The sequence below is a fragment of the Sebastes umbrosus genome, chromosome 23 (genome assembly GCF_015220745.1).
Source record: "Sebastes umbrosus isolate fSebUmb1 chromosome 23, fSebUmb1.pri, whole genome shotgun sequence".
In the NCBI taxonomy this organism is placed as follows: Eukaryota; Metazoa; Chordata; class Actinopteri; order Perciformes; family Sebastidae; genus Sebastes; species Sebastes umbrosus.
Genome location: NC_051291.1, coordinates 16,556,460 through 16,578,299, shown reverse-complemented (window position 1 = coordinate 16,578,299; position 21,840 = coordinate 16,556,460). Strand labels below are relative to the sequence as shown.

The following is a 21,840-nucleotide window of genomic DNA, read 5'->3' as shown; positions in this document are numbered from 1 at the left end:
TGCGGAGGAGACCGTAGCTTTGGTCTCCAGGGCCGGAGTCTCTGCTGTACTCTGCTCCTCTGCCTGCTTGCCTTCACACAGTGTGCATGCGCGCACACTACACACTGCAGAAGACTTAGTTTAGCTCTGAGAATATCTAGTGAATGTACAGTGGATGTTTGTGCAGAAATAACTGCTGCAGCTCCTCAAGACCAACAGAGGTTTCCTGTGTCTTGTGAAGTGATGGGGCTCCGCAACGAGTTACGTTATCTTCTCCGACCGGGTGCCGGTGTCTCCCCTGTTGTCTCCGGCCGCGGTCGGGAGGCTGAAGCAGGAAAAGCCAACACTAGGATCAGCAGTGATTCATGGAGAAACCTTAGTCTGGTCAGCTAACATTACTGCCAAGCAGCTGAAATATAGAGTGATATTGTGGTTTTAGTTGACGTGTGTCGCCTCACTGTTTTGACAGATGCTCGCTCACATTCAGGTAGCGCATGCACACGGGCGAGCGCAAGCAACAGGACGCTGACTTTCATTGACTTAACGGCCACAGGTGTCGCTGCTACAACCAATTTCTGATTCTTACAAACAGTCCCTTTAAAACAATAATCTACTACGATTAAAAAGGTGTATTGTTTTCACGTTTAAATTCCTAGCTTTGCAGATCAGAAATAGGAAATGTAAATGTCTCACCGCTAGGCCCTTTTCAAATCTGCCCCTTAATTATACACTCAATGTTTTCCTTCTTGAGCGTGTTGTAATCTAAGAGATCTCCAAGCTCCTCAGCTGTGTTGATTGTTAATTGATGACCCTTCCTCGATATGAGAGACCAATATGTTCGGTGCATATCTCTCATGCTCTGTTGAAGGTCTCAGAGAAAATACATTTGGTGCAAAGGAGATAAGTGTGCAGATGTTTTGATCCCTTTGGTGGCAATCTGTCTAAAAGTTGCTGGAAGGCGGTCAGATAAGACAAAGAACTGCTGAGCGACAACACTTGATAATCTTCACAAACAAGTAGCTTGTCTCGCTCTTTGACCCACTTTGATCAAATCCCATTCTTCTGGTCGATCTTTGTCTCCTGGAGCTCATTTGGCTTCTGATGTTATCTGCGGAGTTACAACACGTGGCTCCTCCTCAGCCTGCAGGTCAAAGGTGAACTGAGGGTGAAGAAGCACACGCTCCACTGTGTCATTTGATTGTCATCGTATTAATTACATCACTGAAACAGTGAACAGTTTAATCAGTTAATAAGTTACAGCTGCTTGCAGCTCAATCACAGTCTCTAAAACCCCACCTGTGTATAGCTACATATTGGGATGGCTTTATTCATTCACCTTACATTATATGAGTTTATTAACATGAAACAGCGACAGTGTGGGAGCGCCATCAGATATGAGTTGAGACAGATTTTACTCTAATGTGTTTAGTCAGTGGGAGCAGTTAGGAGTGGTGCTTATTCACACTGACAACTTCCCCTAAAACAGGCTGTATTACAACACTGGGACCTCTGACCCTTAGTTAAAACATCAGCTTTTATTTAAAAAATACATTTGAACATTAAAAGATTGTGTAAATACCTTTTTTCCACACTGACACTCAGAAAATGACCTCAGTTATGCTGTAAATTCAATGACAGATGGGAGTTGCTGACTGATTTCCCAACAAGCTGGATAAGATGTAACTATCCCATGACCTAAAGAACATGTAGTACGTGATCTTGTGTGCACTTTTACCAAAACAACCAAGACCCAAGAAAACAAAAACATGAATCCAGGAGTAGTTACAAGTAACATTGTAGAGCTCAGTTTAAGCAGCCAGTGGACTTAAGTTATTAAATGAATTAAAAAAAAACACCCTAACTTTCCTTTAGCAAATAAAAGGACGCACAATTACGTGTGTTTGGAGCAAGTGCAAACATGGAACTCCCAAAACAAAGTTCCCATAAAAATACAATAAAAAAGTAATGGTCTGACTGTATCATGACAAATACATGAGGCTGGTTTTATTTGTTAACCTTGAATGGCATTAATATTGAGCTGAGTCTGAGGCTTAAAAGCTTGAGGAGAGGTGAGGCCCGGTGATGATTTATATTTTGCATTGTTAACATATTTTGGAATTCAGACATCATTAACTTTAATATTTACACCATTTATGCTTTTCCTACTGTGACATTTTGAAAACTAATTTTCTGCTTCTTCCTTGATGTGTTTGGCTTTAAGTCTAGGTGTGACTGTAGGTGTTTTTCTAGCAATACTAACATTTCATGCTTGGACTGTAAAGCTTGGTCTTGGTAGCATACATATTGTTACATTGTCTATTTAAAGAGGACCTATTGTGCTTATTATCAGGTGCATACTTGTATTTTGGGTTTCTACTAGAACATGTTTACATGTTTTAATGTTCAAAAAACGCTTCATTTTTCTCATACCGGCTGTGCTGCAACACCTCTTTTCACCCTCTGTCTGAAACGCTGGGTTTGAGCTCCTCCTGTTTGAGCTCTGTTTCTTGAGACTCACATGAATTGTGTTGCTTTTCACCCACTTGTAGTCTCTCTTGTAGCTGCTCTTCTTTTTCTTTGCGGTAGTTTCCATAATATTCGGCACCTCCACACCTAATGACGTTGATGCTATTGATGATGTTGATGACGATATTGAGGATGTTGTCTATGTGGATTAAGATATTCATGATGATGATGACATTGATGATGTTGTTAATGATGATGACAACAACAAAATCCGCTTCTATACACCCTGTGCATTGCCTCTGTGCACTACCTGTCATTACCTGTGTCTGATCAGACTTGAAGCTGTTGTTGGCACTTATTCACGTTGTTCCCTCCTATCCAGATCCTTGCTTGTGTTGTACGAACTCTCAGATGTACGTCACTTTGGACAAAAGCGTCTGCTAAATGAAATTGTAGGAAACTAGAGCCAATGAAAATGTGGGACATTATCTCAATATGTGGGACAACAACAAATGGGATAAAAGAAATGCTGTGTAGTCCCTGGTAAAGTGGGACATCCCTGGTCACCCTATCCCAGGGGTCTCTTAGCAACCTGCGGCTCCGGAGCCACATTCGGCTCTTTAGCCCCTCTCCAGTGGCTCCCTGTGGATTTTAAAAAATGGAAATGAATAACTGTTTTTTGTTTACATTTTCATTTTTATTTATCATTGTTGTAGGTCTAATGTACGACAGAGTATTAGGAAAACATTGAGGGAAAAAAAATAAATCTGAGATTTCTAAAATAAAGTCATAATATTACGAGAATAAAGTCATATTATTATAAAGTATTAATTTTATGTGTTATTTTCTTTTTTCTCGTAAAGTTATGACTTTATTCTCGTAATATTACGACTTTTTCTCGTAAAGTTATGACTTTATTCTCGTAATATTACGACTTTTTTTCTCATAAAGTTATGACTTTATTCTCGTAATATTACAACTTTTTTTCTTGTAAAGTTATGACTTTATTCTGGAAATCTCTGATTTTCTTTCCCCTCAATGTGGCCCTAATACTCATTTTCTCTTTGGCCCTCACTGCATTAGACTTATATACTATATATTTAGACTATAAACTGTGTTACCTTCATCACAATGCTCAAATGTTTTGCGGCTCCAGACAGATTTTTGCCTAAAATGTCTCTTTTGATAGTAAAGGTTGCTGACCCCTGACCTATCCCAACCCTGCAGCACCAGTCTGATGGAGAAATTACGCATGTTGTTATTATTCTCACTGTTTTGAACCAGGAAGTGTAGCTCCACCCTGTGAGAGATCAACCCAACCAATGAGCTCAGTGCTGCCTCAGAGGAGTGATCTGTATATCTAACACTCACAGCACCGCCTGTTCATTGTACTGAGTCAGCGGCCATGCGCAGATGTGACCAGAGGAGGGCTGAGCTGTGTAGGCTGGAGGCTACATAAAGATCTCTCTCTGCACTGACACACTAGAAACCACAGGCAAGCAGCCGGAGCCTTGACTTGGACGAGGAAAAACATAAATCCAGGATAGTCTGCCGGTGACGGGGTACCTTGGGATCTCTCCAACATCCTCCTCCTCCTCTTCCTCCTCCTCTTCTTCTCACTGACCATCTCGGATGCAGAGAGCAGCAGCAGCAGCAGCAGCAGCAGCGATGCGGCGGCTCTGCTGTTAACGCGTTGTTGGACTCTCTCTCTCTTGTTTTTGCCGGTTTTTATCTAAAAAAAGGAGGCAGAATAAACCCACAATGAAGCTGAAACCGAACCAGACCAGGACATACGACGGAGAGGGCTTCAAGAAACGAGCGGCGTGTCTGTGCTTCAAGAATGAACGTGAAGAAGAGGTGAGAGGATGAAGAGCATCCAGGTGTATGCCTGTGTGGCCTATAGTCATCTCCAGTCATTCATACTATTACAGGGGGTGGTTATGATTAAAATAGACAGTTATGTTTAATAATACGTCTGGGTTTTGATGTATGGCGTCTCTTTCTGCGTGTAGCTGCGTTTACACTGTTGTTTCTGTCTGTCACAGTGTTTTGGTTTTGGTTTTGCTGCCGCTGTTGATGCGCCTTTGGGCCATCCAGTTCAGGCTAGTTTGAGGAGCTTCTAGAGAAAGAGGCGGAAAAAAGAGGCTGTTGTCAAGGTAGCCGTCGTTAATAACAATCTGTACCGGTGATGACTTTCAAAGTAAAACACCCTGGCTAAGAACCTCCAATTCAATTCAATTTGCTTTATTGATCATGACTGTCAGGTGAATAATATTGCCAAAGCGTCAATTCATTAATAAATAGAAATATAAAAAAAGAACAAAATAAAAACAAAAACATATATAATAATAATAATAATACTTTATTTGTATAGCATCTTTCAAAACATAGTTACAAAGTGCTTTACATAAGTTAAAATAGTGCAAACATCAAGATAAAAACAATACAGAATAAAAACATAGGCCAAAATAAAATGTTGAACATAAAACTTTTGTACAAAAAGTCAACAATAATGAAATTTAAAACAAGGGATTGCTATAAAAAGGCCGCCCTGTAAAGGTAGGTTTTGAGGCGTGATTTAAAAGAAGAAACAGAGTTTACTAGCCTGAGTTCCCCCTGGAGGGAGAATTGTGTATATATATATATATATATATATATATATATATATATATATATATATATATATATATATACAATTCATTAAACAAATTACAACATATAGATATTTAAAAAGATCTTGCATGTAAATGAAGAAAACAATAAAGAAGTCATTAATGTTTGTTGTGTCCAATAAAACAAACAAATAAATAAAAAACAATTAAGAACAATATATTGCAATATCAAAGGATAAATGTAAAAAAAAAACACATGAAGTAGAAGGGTAAATAAAAGGCAGAGTGTGAGTTACATCTATTATGTGTTGTTTCTGTTGTGGTTGTCTCTTAGGCTGTGACATGCACTGACATATCCTGCAGCTTCTATGGCGATGACACTATTTTCTCCAAGTAGATTTATTTTGGTTAGAGAGGGAATCAAACATTTTGGAGTTTACATTTAAGTTTTGTAGAGCATTTTTCCTAATTTCTTCACATGTGCTACACAAAACTGCATTTGGGGTTAACTCAAAGCTCTTATTGTGAAAACACATTCGCCCAGCTTCCTGTTATTTTCTCGCTGGCTTGTAAACTAACAGAGAGAGGGGGCGAGGTTTGCACGTTTTTAGCGGCTTTAACATCGAAGTGTGTTGAGTAAGGAGATACAAATAAGAGCCACAAGTCTGTTATTAAATGTATTTATCACTTCACCACATTTAATACACGACATGGAGGTAAAATCATCCATGACCATTCATGTATCTGCTGCATCCCGCCGGCCTTCAGCCTTGAGCGGGCAGCTGCGTAGCAACGAGGAGGAGGAGGATTTAAAGGGGCCCTCCACATGTAAATAATGAATATTATGGGTGACAGGCTTTTATTGTTGTTGTGTCTTAAAGACTTTTCTCTGTGATATACAATACTGTAGATCCAGTTTAAAGCGGATATCCGCAGTGTTTTCCACCCTAAACCTAATTAAAAATACATTAGATGTGATATTCCCAAGATAATAACTTGTTACAAGAGCTAACGTGAGATATATTGTTTGATTTTATGTGTTTTTTGCTAAGTCACTGTATTTATTTATTTATTTATTTTTATTTTTACACACATTATTTTAGATGCAGTATACACAATGACATTTTAAAAATAAATAATAAAAAACTGTGACCCATAACAAATACACATGCCAAATCAAAACAGTGCAAAAACTACAGAAAATTAACTAAATAAATAAAAATCAGCCTTTAAAAAAAGGGTTAGTCTAAGTGAGTCTGAAAACTTTATCAAACAACACACTAACAAAAAATAAATAAATAATAAAAACAGTGACCCATAGCAAATACACATGCTAAATCAAAACAGTGCAAAAACTACAGAAAATTAACTAAATAAATAAAAATCAGCCTTTAAAAAAGGGTTAGTCTAAGTGAGTCTGAAAACTTTATCAAGTGGATACACACACAATCAAAAAATAAATACATTTTACAAAATTATTTTTGTTTTCTTTTTGCCCCCCTTCCTTTCTCTCACAGTCTTCAAGACATGGATGCTAAGAGTAATGACCACATAGATTTATCCAGAGAGCCCACATTGATATAATTAATATAAAATGACACGTTCAAGTTCTGCAGTTTTCAACTGTGCATTAGACCAGTGTGGATCAAGCAACACTATCCACGTTACTGGTTCCCTTTTGGGACTAATATTAGTCATGTATCTATATTACTAGTTAGTCCAAACATCAGGACTATATTTCTGTTTTTGTGGCATATTCTTTCACGTCTAAATTTAGCCTCCTCTTTGAGCTTGGCATAAACAAACTGTTACACAATATACAGTCAAAACAGCCCAGTCTGGTGGCCCAGGACTGGCACAGAGAGGCACTCTGTCTGAGCCCTCCAGTGTTTGGCTGGACAACACACAGATCGGAAGATTTACACAAGTATATCCGCTCCCTCACACATGTGCAGATGTTATGTCATCATTACGTGTGAAGACCATGACAGATTATCTAAAAATCGGTGATATAAAATGAGAGATTTTAAATTTGTTGTTATAAAACTTAGTACCTGTACTGCTGCGCTCTGGCCCGCAGATTTTGTTTGAACACTGTGATTCTTTTCTCACGACTTGTAATCACAGAAAAGGACAGATTGTGACAACAGAAGAGAGTAGGTGTGACCGTCGCCCTGAGGATTTTCAGGCTTTAACAGGCATGTCTGCTCATGCACTCACGTGGATGGCACTGCTTAAAGAATGAGAAAACCAATCCGGTGCTCTTTGGGTGCTAACAATGGTCATTTTCTGTCTAAAGAAGCTTGATATATGGTGCTTTATGTAATCAATACTTCCCTTAAACACATGACTATACACTTAACAATCAGTTCCTGGACACAGGACACCTAACTGTGGTGAAATAAGAGCCATACATGCTGTTGGACGGTTTTGTTTTGGAGAGGAAAGGAGAAAGCTGAGCCCTCAGGGCGAGGTACTTTATGACAGCAATTAAACTCCCAACAGGGGAAAACAGGAACCTGACAGTGCAGCAGAGGGATGGCGGTGTTCGCCAAGGAGGGCACCTGGGTAAATTAACAGCATGTGAGTTGTTCGGGGCCTGTGTGTGCCAAGAGAGCTTCTTTAATTATCTTACGTCATTATAGTGCAGTGGTATAGGTTGCAGAAACCCATAGTTGAATAAGAAATCCTAGAGTTTCTGAAAGATTAAATTAAGTCTACTAATTCATAAGTTTATTCAAATTTAACACAAATAAACTCAGTGATCCTATATCTTTTTTCTGGCTTTGTATTTTTAAACATATAAAGCTATTCTGATTGGATATATTGTGAAGCTCACAGTGAAATGTGTGGGTGTGTTTTTATGTGAAATTATTCCATCACAACTTTCTCACTTGGTTGCTGCGCAGAAATAATCAGAATGCGGTAAAAACAAAGTAAAGCTTTATGGTTTTAAAGCTGCTGGAATTTCAATATTTTTATAATTTATGAACAATAGATCAGTACTCTCACCGCTCTCATCAGTGTTGTTTTCCAGCAGTGGCAGGCAGCTGTTTTTATCCATAAGCTCTAAAAAATAACTGTACTAGAGCTGCAACGATTAATCAATTAGTTGTTAACTATTAAAATAATCGCCAACGACTTTGATAATTGATTATTTTTTTCTCGGATTCCAGCTTCTTAAATGTGAATATTTTCTTTACTCCTCTATGACAGTAAACTGAATATCTTTGAGTTGTGGACAAAACCAGATATTTAAGGACGTCATTGTGGGCTTTGGGAAAGACATTTTCTGACGTTTTGTAGACCAAACAAGTAATCGATTAATCGAGAGAATAAGCGACAGATTAATCAACAATTGAAGTAATCGTTAGTTGCAACTGTAAACCGTGTACTACCGGTCTCAGCACCAAACAGACAAGCAAAACCTAGCAGCTAGCAGTGGAACATAGTGGATCATTTAGCAGCTAAAGAGCCTGATATTTCCTTTTTGGGAGCTGGTGGAGACCAAAACAGAGCTAAAAAGAGAGTGAATATTGGACTCAACATTTGTCATAAACATGACTCGATGTGCAAACTGTTCGCTAACAAGTTCACCATATCAGCTTAAAAGGGGATGATATGTTGTGTTCGCAGCTTGTTTCTACTTACACCAAGCCTCCTGTAAGTTAAGTGTCATCAATCTAGGAGCAACCTTATGTGTTGCATACTGTTCTTGGCAGTGTTGAGGCTTAAGGATCAGTGTGTAGTATTTAGTGGTGAGGTTGCGGATTGCAATACACCGAAAACCCCTCAACTCACCCCTCCCTTTTCAAGCATGTCGGAGAACTAGGGTGGCCTTCAGGTAACGTAAACACGTGAAAGGCTCTCTCTAGAGTCAGTGTTTGGTTTGTCCGTTCTGGGCTACTGTAGAAACATGACGGTGCAACATGGTGGACTCCGTGAAGAGGACCCGCTCCCTATGTAGATATGAAGGACTCATTCTAAACTAATGAAAACAGGTGATTATACACTAATGAAAACATAGTTATGAATATTATTTTCAATTTCTGGCAATAAATCCTACACACTAGACCTTTTTTAAAATACATTTTATATAATGGCATGAGTTCATGCATTATTTAGAGTGGGATAAATAATCTGATCGCGACAACAGCTGTAGCAGTAACCATCGTGTTTATGAATTTATGACCCGGAGGCTACATATTGAAGGTACTGCAGCAGATTGTAAATAATGTCATACTGGGACTGGGAGGAGGAGGAGGAGAAGGAGGAGGAGGAGGAGGAGGAGGTTGTCAGTGTGAGTGGATGCTTCAGCAGAAAGTCAGAAACCTAGGTGTTCAGTTTCTCCTGCTACAGTCCCTGTTAACAACTCTTATTTGTTGATACCTGTATAAGGTGACGACTATATTACCGTCTTAGCACTATTGATTCTGCCCCCTACACTTGTGTACTTAAGTGTCTTAGACTTCCCGCCATTCTCTCCTCCCGACCTGGCCTAGCATTTGGAGCCTTCTTTATTTGACAGCTACAGGCGCTCCTCATTGGGGAGGAGGAGGAGGAAGAAGAGGAGGTGTTAATGTCCTCCAGAATATCCCTGCCTGCTGTCCCTGGTTGAGGCCATGCCAGGGGACTCACGTGACAGCCTGCGTTTTACTACCAGTGGAGATTCTGATACCTCAAATTGAGATATTGAGTTAAGAATGATCTTTTCTAAGACTGATTATTGGATAAGAGAAAGGTTAGCTGAAGCCACATGAGTCTGACATAGTGGTTTTCATTACCGAGAGGAGATTTACTGTATGTTAAAGAATTTGCCCGACTCCTCTTGCATACTGGGGGGCCCCCTGGGAAGTGATGTGAGCTGCAAAACGGTAAAATGTCACGGGGAACCACTGCAGCGTTCCCTACCTCGTGGGGTTTCGCCTTCACCCTGCATCTCTTTCCAAATATAAGTGGGTTTCTGTGCTCAGAGTTCAGCTGTCACCTGACCGTTGACCTATGTATCATGACGGTGTGAGGTATTTTGTTTTGGTTTTTCGTCACGCTTTCAACTGTCGCCTATGGAGTTCAAGGCAGAGCTGCTCTTCTGGTTGTCAGAAGTTATTTGAAAGGTCAGAAAGAGCAAAGTTGGGTGTAGTATGTGTCGTCTTCTTAGTCAGTGATTCCCAACCACGGGTTCTTACTGAGATTTGTAGAGTAGTGAAATTAGTTTGACAAAATGGAAAGTACAATTTGATTAAAAAAATATACATCCACAAATGAAGTGGGCTTCAACACCTGAACATTACATGTTAGGATTGAGAGTGCTTGAAAAGTAGTTAGCAAGTGATAAACAGTTAGCAAAAAGTATTAATGGTTGAAATAGATATCCAAAAGGAATGAATACACTGTTTGGTAAATGTAGTGTAAAAACGGTTGAAGTAGTATTCTATAAGTTAGCTAAAAGTAATAGATAAACAGTTGATAAAAGAAAAGGATAACGGTAGGGCTGCAACTAACGATTATTTTCATTATCGATTAATCCGCTGATTATTTTCTAGATTAATCGTCCGGTTAAAATGTCCGGAAATAGTGAAAAATGTCCATCTCAGTTTCTTAAAATCCAAGGTGATGTCTTGTTCTGTCAGTCCAAAATACAAAGATATCCGGTTTAATATGATGATCTCCATATTCGAGAGACTGAAAACCGCATTTTCTGCCATTTTTGCATGAAAAATTACTATAACGATTTATCGATTATCAAAATAGATGGTGATAATTTTCCCGTCGGTCGACTATCGTTGCAGCTCAGATAACTGGTAAAAAAATAGTTATCTAAATAATGGATTAGCAGTTGAAATGGCCAACTAAAAGCAATGTATTTATGGTTGAAATGGCTAAAAGCTTCACTGTATGGAAAAAAATGTTGTAGTATCCACTTTTCTATAATTAATAGTGTTAACGTCCAGTTTAAAGTCGATTCAAAAGAGCTCATTTGAAAGCGATGGGAGGTGTCAAAGGGGTACTTCAGTGCATCTGACTGGGCTGTGGGGTTGTTATAAAGACACATCGCTGACCTCTTAACGAACTTCAAATACCTGCATTTCAATGAATTGACTAAACTTGTCCGAGTGGCTCGGTGCTTATGGACATGAGTAGAAGCTTATAAGCTTGATTTTTATTGTGGTCGACAAATGTCTCGTCCTGCTGAAGCTTAAAGGCATCGCCGCTCCCTCTTATGAACGTTATTCATCTCAGACGCACATGTGAAGAAACAAATTCTTAATTATACACGGTTTGTAATATGTCGATTCAGCGCTCTACATTCCTAAATTCATTAAAGCCATAACTAAATGTGGCCTGTGCTGTGTAGTCTGGGGATGGACGAACAACAACCGAAAGATAAAAATGGAACAAGCAGAGCAGAAATCAGCTTTTGTCCTCGCTGTCCGGGAGGCTCTGTGGCTTTTGTTTTGTATACATCACATACTTTAGACTTAGGACACGTTGACAACAGCGATCTCCCTTTAATCCTCGCCGGCTGCAGCTCAACACACACGACCAGACAGCGAGGGCAGCGGGTTGGAGATCTCATCCAAAACACAAAGAATTAATTTTTTATTATGTCATACCACTGAAATAGCTCAACCCGCATGGAAGTACATGACACAATAATAGCCTGTATGGAAACAGACTTTCGGCAAATAAGCCCTAGCTGTCTTAGTTGAATTTCTCAGATTTAAAGGACAACAGTTCAGTTTGTTTTAGCTCTCTTCAGTCTGTTCATCAAAGAGCTTACTTGAGCAGGTTACAAGGTCCGACTTTGCACATTTTTTACAGTCTGCACTCTGCTGAGAAGACGTCATGTTCTGCACCAGCACTGTTTGCACTCTGAGTGTAAATGCCCCTTCCTCTAAGTAACACACGTCCCTTACTGTACACTATATCAGACGTGCACCTGTCTTATGGGACCAACACCTGTTGTGTGTTAGCCTTGAACCTTTTCATCTACAGGAAACGTTTACTGAGCATGCAGGCGCTTAATCCACGTCACCATGCCTGACATTCGCGCCGTATAGCTACCCCACTGCCCTTCATCCTAACCAACGTCGTCTGGAAAAGAAGCAGGTGACCGAGTTGGGCGAACGAGCACGTGAGGAAAGACGGCAGCCGACAGCGCTCGCTGTCAAAACCCCCGAGCATGTGCCGGCCGTCCAATCGGTTTGGCCCTCTGCCTAAGAGGAGCCTCAGAAGGCCTATGGTAGCTGCAGCCACAATCCCATTAGAGAACGTAAGGGAAGATATACACAAGCTGAGTTTGGATTAAGTGACTCCTCTGGCAGATTATGGGTGGCAGAGCTAAATGTCACCATATGTCGCACAAGGTGCTTAACACACTTTTCTCTCTTTAATGCATTTACCGTCACCGATTATTGCGTATTGTAAAATCATTTCTGAACCACTAATAATCAACCGTTGATATTATTACGACTGTGTTTTTAATAATGAGCGAAATCGCTCCATACAAATGTGGTAATGTTTACAGCAGGTGTGCGTGCGTCTGTTGTGGTTGCTATATGGACACGGCTAGAAAATGCAGACACGGGCGCATCTGATCTGTGCATATCCGTGTACACTGCAACTGTAGTGTAATTCAAGCCCCGCATTCAAGGCCGCTTAGGGGGAGCACCGACAGCATTTGAGTGGCTCATGCTTGGTTTACATGCATTGTTTGCTTGTGTTGGCACCGCTTCAACGCCGGCTTTGGTTGAGCTTCTTCTGTGAAAATCACCAAAATGTTATTGGCAAAGTCAGTGGCGGACTCGGGCTGTCTGAGGGGACAGGGGTGTAAGAAATAAAAATGGCACCAGCTGCATGCGGTGGCACGCAGAGAGTTTTCTATAGCATGTAGGGCAGCCTATATGACACTGCATCATGCTTTCACCATTTTAAGGCCACCCCAGAGGTCACTTTATCATGTTTTCACCATTTAAGGGCACCCTAGAGGGCATTTTATCACATTTTCTCGATTTAAGGCCACCCTAGGGGGCACTTTATCATGTTTTCACCATTTAAGGGCACCCTAGAGGACACTTAATCATGTTTTCTCCACTGGAAAGGTACCCTAGGGGGCATTTTATCACATTTTCTCGATTTAAGGCCACCCTAGGGGGCACTTTATCATGTTTTCACCATTTAAGGGCACCCTAGAGGACACTTAATCATGTTTTCTCCACTGGAAAGGTACCCTAGGGGGCACTTTATCATGTTTTCTCCAGTTAAGGGCACCCTAGAGGGCATTTTATCATGTTTTCGCAATTTAAGGGCACCCTAAAGGCCCCTAATCATGTTTTATCTACCATAATGGCATCCAAGAGGGCACTTTTGTTGCATGTTTTTACCATGAGGCCACCAAGGGGTGTGGTCACCCCCACCCCTGAGTCCACCAGTGGGCAAAGTAGACGGATACGTGAAGCCTCCGAGAAAGAAAATACCAAAAATAAGTGAACAGGAGAATGTTTTCACTGAAAATATAACGGATACATGCTGTCGTCCCCAAAAATCCTCAGTTTTTTCTAGTTAGAAAGAGCTACCTTATTTTTTTATTAATTTTAACTACTGTTATCCAGGTTTGTGTGTGATATTTTACAATAATTGAAATTACCAGTTGAAATTTAAATGAAGTAAAGTACCATTTTTAGTGTGGATCATTCTCATATTTTCATATCCGAAGACCATTTATACCATGTCAGGATTCAATATTTAAAGCTATGAAGGCTGTGATGGATTTAGGATCCTGTAAGCAGCAACAGAGAATAAATAGCAGAGGCCGCACCAACCAATCATCAGCCGTCTGTCCTTGAGACCTGAGTCTAAAGGGTCAAAGGTCATATCTCATGTCAATGTGTGATTGAACGCTCCTCTGAAAAGACAGGGACTTCTTGCTTCCACCTGGAGTGACATGTTTATTTGTGTCTAGAGGGGCGTATGAAGACACACGCTCCTTATTTCACGGTAAAAATAAAGGAATTAACATGTCATACAATTCTTAAAACTTGTGCTTTCTTGTATAGGTTTTGCTGGTCAGCAGCAGTCGGCACCCGGACCAGTGGATCGTCCCCGGAGGTGGGATGGAGCCGGAGGAGGAGCCGTGTGGTGCCGCGGTGCGAGAGGTGTTTGAGGAGGTGAATAAACCTAAGAATTCATTTTGTCTCTCGACTCCTATGTGAGGTCATTTTTTTTTTTTTTGTGAGATGAATATGATGAGCACATGGTGAGAATGGAAAAGGAAGTCTTCAAGGATGGTTGAACACAGCAGATCCCTACCAAAAAATAGCCCTTTTTACATCCAAAGACCACCTGTCCGTTATATAACAGGCATTCAAAACAGCATGTAAAGAATTTGTTCTTAGGAAATGTCTTGGTGTTATTATAGCAGCTGTTGCAAAAGTCCTCTGTCCCTGCAACTGTCTATGTTCAAACTGCAGGATTTTCTGAATCATTTTTAATATATGTGTCAATAAAAAAAGTGAAAAAATTAGTAAAAACACAATATATATATATATATATATACGTATATTACCAGTGGGCAACCTCCAGGTTCTGAAACATGAAGCCAATGCTAAAGTGCCTTTTAAACTTTCATTCTCTCTAACAGCCAGCAGGGGGCGACTCCTCTGGTTGCAAAAATAAGTCTGATTGTATAGAAGTCTATGAGAAAATGAGCCTACTTCTCACTTGATTCATTACCTCAGTAAACATTGTAAACATGAGTTTATGGTCTCAATCACTAGTTTCAAGTGTTCTTCAATACAGCATGATGTTCATTTAGTAAATTATGGTCCCATTTAGAGTCAAATAGACCATAAAGCAGGGTATGCTTTAGGGCGTGGCTACCTTGTGATTGACAGATCGCTACCACGACGTTGTCCGGTCTGGGAGTTGTCCACGTTTTCGTCTTACAACTTTAACCCTTTCACAGTTGGTTTTCAGTTCATGAAAGTTAACAAATGTTGTAACATTTTGGTCAACTAAACAACGTCTTATTCAGCGTTCGGTTGTACTTAACTCCACCCTCTGGTGTCACTTCTGGTTGCAAAACACCAAGATGGCGACAGCCAAAATGCCGAACTCAAGGTTTCAAAACGGCAGTCCACAAACCAATGGCTGACGTCATGATGACTACGTCCACTTCTCATATACAGTCTATGATTTTTACAGAGAGTGACATGGCAAATTTGGCAATTTGGATAGTGAAAGGTCATTCCATTCATTATTTTTTATTAGAAATCCTGCTCAAATGAGGTCACACAACTCTCTCACGTCACTGCAGTTGTCCATTTCCAGTAAAAAAAAAAAAGACAGAAGTGGAGCTGCATGGTTCAGACAGTTGGCTGCAGCGTGCATGCTAAGGGTGAGATTTTTGAAAGGCCGCGGTGTCAGTAGCTGGCTGACGGAGGAGCCCGCTGGTATTCCAGAGATCCCTCTGGTTGAGAACCTTGTGTTCTCGGCCACGTCAGCGGTCTAAACTTGGCTCGTCGCTGGATTCCAGTGCATTCGCGGACCCAGCAGCCCAACCCGCTGGACACATCAGCGGGGCAGAGTGACACCTCTGAAGTATGTCGAGGGGGGAAAGGACAGATGTCATATACCTCTTGACAGTAATTTGATTCCCATGGATTGATAAAGCAACTGTTAAAGTGTTATGAAAGTGATATAATTACATTTCCGCTATAATATCCTTTCAGGATTCGTGCCAGTTTTTTGTTTTTTTTCAGGTGAAGGGACATCACTAAGGATTGATAATATTAGAATTACTGGAAGTCTTGATCAATACGTGCTTCCAAATAGAAATCAATACACTGATTGTAGCTCAGCTGACAGTTTCTACATAAATCGAAGAAGCTGTGAGGTCACGGAGGACAACTCCAAAAATATGTCCGTCTGGGTACAGGGATTTATTCTGAACATTCTTGTGTTTGGGTACGTGTTTGACAAGCGTCTCTACATCAAAACAAAGCCTGGGAGGTTACCGTGGAGTTCAGTACATAGAGCCCTTTTAAAAACACTGGATTGTAATACACAATACCCATTGTTTTGGCACAGAATATGGTCTGTGGTTTGAACGCTGCTTTTCCACCCTCTATTCTTCTTTGTGACTGAATAGAGGATACTCAGAACTTTAAGAAAATCGCACAAAGAAATGTCCTCTGCTGTCCGTTTTGTTCTGTACACTAAAAAATTGGAATGATTTTCTTTCATTTATTCCTCAGGCCGGCGTGAAGGGCAAGCTAGGACGTCTGCTCGGCGTGTTTGAGGTAAGCTTTCACGGCTTTATCTCACTCAGGCACTTTATTATACATATGCAAGTGCACATTAAAGCGTATAAGATGCTCTTTTAAATAATATAAATATGTACATATGGTTTTGTATGATCATTAAATACTCAGTTTCCTTTCTTTCTGATCCATAAAGCAAAACCAGGATCGGAAACACCGGACGTATGTTTATGTGTTGACGGTCACAGAAACGCTGGAGGCCTGGGAGGACTCCGTCAATATAGGTACACTTTCCCCTTCGCCTTCCTGTGAATGTTTGCAGATGCTGTGGTGTGTCTTTCTTCATTCTCTCACCTTTTTACAGCATAATGTTTTTTATTTATGTGAGGGCCGGTATGCTGAGTGGAGACTATATGGGTATTGGGGTATGAGGTGACAACAGGTGCCTATAAATCTAGGCCACTGGTTGTAGCTGCAGTTGTTCTGAGCTGCAGTATATTACAGCTGTCAATAGCCTGGACGCCACTATCCAGCCTTAATACGTTATGTCCTCAGTGGAGAGCATCCTCTACCTGTACAAGCCTGCTACATTCACTATTTTCTACTATATGTATGCCATGTTTTCATGTGCATATTATAAAATTACATTACACTTCCCAATTTCAGTTATTAAAGTGTACCAATTCTTCCTATTATAGATAAGAGAGAGTAACATGTTGAAGCTTATTATCTTTATTGCATCTATACTAGAAGCCATGGCGTTGGTCCAATGTAAGATCAACCTGTGGAAGAGGACAAAAGTGTCTCTGCTGTATAATAATAATCATAAAATGGATAGAATTTGTATGTTATGGCTCTCTATCTGAGGATGACCCAGCATGAAAGCTTCCTTTTTGAACTCATCCATTGCGCTCTGTCTCCCTCTGCAGGACGTAAGCGGGAGTGGTTCACCGTGGACGAGGCCATCAAAGTGCTGCAGAGCCACAAACCCGTCCACGCCGAGTACCTGCGGAGGCTCCAGCTCAGCTGCTCCCCGACCAACGGGAACTCCATCCTCCCGAGCCCGCCGCCGAACGACAACTACCCCCATTACAGCGCCACCGCCACCACGCCCTCGACGGGCAACGTGCTGGGCTCCTCCCGCAGATAGGACTGCACCCTGAACCTCGTCCTTGAAGCTTGGACTTTTCACTGAAAGTCTGTACAGTCTTGCATGAATCTAATGACTTTTTCAGAGTCGTCGGCTCTCCTGTATGTATAATGTCTAGTCTTTAGCTGCAGGACAGACCAAAGCCATCATCAGAACTGTGTTAAAGACTCGGTGTGACGGAGCAGGAGACGTCTCTGGACAGAAAAAACTGTGGATATCTCAAGAACACTTTTTCTTTTGCTGGCAAACACCAGACGGATGAGGCTGAAGCTGCAGACTCAGCTGGTGAAGGAATGCCTTACGGAAACTTTGTATGAATGTTACAGTATATTCGGGTCGTTTTATTTCACCAACGGTCATTTTTACTTTATTTTTAGCAGAATGGATATGCTTTCTAGTCAATAAAAGAGTGAATTGACCCCAAAGCACGTCCACATGGGGAATGTTTCCAGACTTAATAATGTCCTAGTCATCAACCCATGATGATAACAGCATAGGTCATATGCTACATGGATCTCATTTAAAAAAAACAGACTTCCTGAACATAGATATGTTTCAAAGTAAAGTCAGATTTTCTTTTCATCATGTAATCATCAATTATTGATAATTTTTCTAAACTTTAAAGGGCCAGTGTGTAGGATTTAGGCGAACGGCGTTACCATGGTTTTGTGAAAGGGAGTGAGCGGAGGGGTACTCAGTTGGTTGCAATCTGCAACCACACCACTAGATGGCGCTAAATCCTACACACTGTACCTTTTAAGTAAATTGGCCTAAAATGATAAAGCAAAAAAATGGATGGTGGCGTTGAAATAGAAGTAACTAAAGTCAAAATATTTTACATATTTACTTTAAACAAATAAGAGAGCAAAATGAGATAGAAAATGACAGAAATAGCTTGTGGTCGTAAATGGCAGGGTCAAAGGTCAAAGGTCAAAGACGTGCACCAGCTGTCAGCGAGTTGATACCTCACTAAAGTCAAAACTGGATCTGAGTCTTGCCGCTGCGTTCGATATATCCTTTAACACGACGCTGCTGTGTCCGTAGTTAAACTTCAGCCAATGCCCCCGACGTTACGACTCCACTGACCTTGACTGATCCAACAAACTGCTCTGTTGACTGTTTAAAGCCACATACCTTTGTTACCGTTTCCCACGTTGTCAAAGTGAAAGTACTTAACGGTGTAAAGGATATCTTTGCCTTAGGTATTACTGTACGTGCTGCTAGGGACAATTGAGTTGATTTCATCTCTAAAGAATTTTCTTTAAATGAAAATAATCAGGGTTAACTGCTCCTTTAAATTAACGCTTAGAAGTTCTCTCATGGTGCTGCAAGGCAATTTGGTAAAAACCGACCACCAAATGACATCATTATCCATGTATGATATGATTGTTTTTACACCATCTGCTTGTAATAGAGATTACTTTGCGCCTTGGGCTGCAACTAACAATTATTTTCATTATGGATTAATCTATTAATGGTTTGGTCATCACAGTTTTTATTGGTTCAAAAGATAATTTCAATATTTTCCAATTGCAATTTTTGATGCATCATGGGATACCATGTAATATCGGCATTGTCTGTAGGTTTTTCTCTCCATGTCTCCAGTCTGCTTCTCCACTAGTTAGTGTCAATTAAAGGCAAAAAAGCTCCTTCAAAAATATTCTAAATAAATCTACATTTTGAGTATGAAGATGGAAATCCAAAGAAAAATGGCTCAAATTGTCAGTTGAAATGTCCCATTTCAGATCATTATTTTTTGCTCATGTAAAAAAAGAGACACCCACTCGCTCCTATGTTGACAGCTGAATGACGACTCGTAACCATACAGAGATTTGTAAATAGCTTTGAAGAGAAACGTGTTTTTAACCTGAATGTACCTGTAAAATTTCTCTTTAATATTTTCTATATTTTTTAACAAATGTACAAATGGCAGGAAAAAAAAACAAAACCCACTGAGAACAGTATGTACAGTATATTTGTATCGATGACAATGTGCCACGGGTTTAGGACGCGATGGTTGGTTGGAATAGAGATGGTTGAATTGAACGCATTTTAAAATCATGATCTGGTGAAATCAACGTGTTTGTCAGGGCGGTATGGAAGTTTAGAGCGGCAAAGAAATTACAGACTGGAACATTTTAGAGATGTCGGGTAAACTAAATGCATTTTTTTTTTTACAAAATATATAAAGCATCTTGCTAATCAACTTGTGTGTGTCAGATACACAAGACTGAGTATAGACATAAATTATAAAATTGGGTTTTTATAACATCTATTTTGGGGAAATGCAGTTTTCGATAAAAGGCAGGACAGTAATGATCAGGGAATGTTTTTGGAAAGCTTCGGTCAGACAATGAAAAATAGTTTGTCATACGCTTTTACAGACAAATGTTTCATTTATTGTTTATTCCAGCTGTTCTAAAGGAGTAAAACACATCTCCTCTTTTCCCCGGTGACCCAGACTAATGCTTCAAAACTTTGCCGCTCCATTACAAAGTCTTATCTACAGTACCATAAACTCTGAAAACACCAATCCAGCTATACTTTCAGCCTTGTTCGATGGGTAAAATAAGGTCTCCAACCACCTCAAACCTCTGTGTGACTGTGTGTGTATGTAAGTGTTTTATTGTGGGTTGATGAACGTGAAATATGATGTGCCAAATTGAAAAATTAGTTTGGGTGTTCAGGTGGATAAATCTTTGATGTCACGTTGTATTACACCGATTTTTAGGCCAACTGCTTTGTGAAAAAGAATAAGGATCTTAAACATTGTTTAATCAACTTTAATGGGAAGGTTTATTAATGTAATTTCAGAATATAATCATTTATAATGTGAAAAAAAAGTGTGTTTTTAGAGATTGACTGCATCCGTCATTGTTGGAATTATGACTATAATGAACCACAGGCACTTATTCTTTTCACCCCATACTGGTTTTAATATCCGCTTATCATGAATCTGAGCATATGAGACTATACCAGTCCAAATAACATCAATTTAACTTAAACCCATTCATCGTGATGTTTTGCTGCTCAGTTCTTCTTCTTCTTATTGAAACCCTCGTTTGATGCTTGGGTCTATGTTGATCTGTGAATGCTCCTTTTATGAGTAAAGCATGACAGTAAGAATAAAGAATCCCACAAATGAAATGTATGTACAAAAATGTCTTGGACACAAGCGTCCACTAAATGACCGCTGGATGTGTGGACAGCTTGATTGTCTACTGAACACACTGTAATGTCACACGGATGTCTATCCAGAGCATTTTACTTCAAAGCAAACTAAAGATTTCTCACCATTTCTGTCTTGAATATTATGCACCGAAAAGTTTTAACGTGAAAGTGATTTGAAGACTGGAAAAAGATTGTTTTTGAGAAAAGATTGCATTAAAAGGGGAAAAATCTTATCGTTGAATTCTCGTTTATTTGAAATCTACTGTCTACGAGGCAAAAATGACTGGCAAGGATCATTGTTTGGCAAATGATTCAGCGGTTTTGTTTATAGAAGTAGCAAAAGGGAAAAAGAAAGCTTGTCAAATGAGCAGCTGATGAGCCAAACAAAACATGTAAAGGTTTAGTGTTTCAATCGCTTTGGAGTCACGACTAGATTAACCTGCTTCAGGGCCCCGGGGTGAAGATGCGTGCCACTTCCCACCCACACCCCCCATTCTCAGCAGGGATTAGCATCTGTGATGTTACATGTTTATTGGCTGACATTTATGTGTTAGAGAGTTTGCACGGTATCAGATGACAGGAGCTGTAAAACTACATTTTGAGAGTCCCCTCTATAATTTCACTAAATTGTATCCACAAGTACCACACACACACACACACACACACACACTGACCATGAACCTTCCTGCCTTTGTTTGGAAGTAACATCTTAACAATAGAATATAATAGAAAAGAAGTTAGTCTTTGTTCTCATCTAAATGAAAAACAGGCCAAGCAGCTGAAGTGTCAACAGCACAAAGTGCAAATGTGGAGGCCTTTAGCCAAATAAGAATAGATTCTATCATAAATGTCTGGCAGTAAAAGTTGGTCTAATAACATTTCACAACTTGTGTAAAGACAGACTGGCTCCTTTCCCTGGGAAGACACACCTGGTGGGAACTGTCTCTTGTCTCTGCAGCCAAAGAGGGCGGTGCTGTGGTCCAGTGTGGAAAATTAATCATGTAGGCAACTACTGACTCCTAAAGTAAACACGCACTATGTGCACTACCTGCAACCACCTCTCCTAACCACTGGTGCACTTTAAACTTTAAACTTACTTTACACTACATCCCATATACCATTTTATAGACTGCACATATTACATCTATTTATTGTACAATAAAAAATGTTATCGACGGACGGTACACGCTATGTCCATTCA

The 21,840-nt window shown here is 40.1% G+C and overlaps 1 protein-coding gene across 1 annotated transcript; it reads left to right on the top strand.

Moving 5' to 3' along the window:
• Positions 1 to 3,818: 3,818 nt before the first annotated feature.
• Positions 3,819 to 20,872, top strand: nudt4b (nudix (nucleoside diphosphate linked moiety X)-type motif 4b). The gene is made up of 5 exons (XM_037760524.1): positions 3,819 to 4,302; positions 14,114 to 14,224; positions 16,313 to 16,357; positions 16,515 to 16,602; positions 17,248 to 20,872. Exons 1-5 carry the CDS (start codon positions 4,207 to 4,209, stop codon positions 17,466 to 17,468), a joined length of 561 nt encoding a protein of 186 aa, XP_037616452.1. The 5' UTR covers positions 3,819 to 4,206; the 3' UTR covers positions 17,469 to 20,872.
• Positions 20,873 to 21,840: the final 968 nt, after the last annotated feature.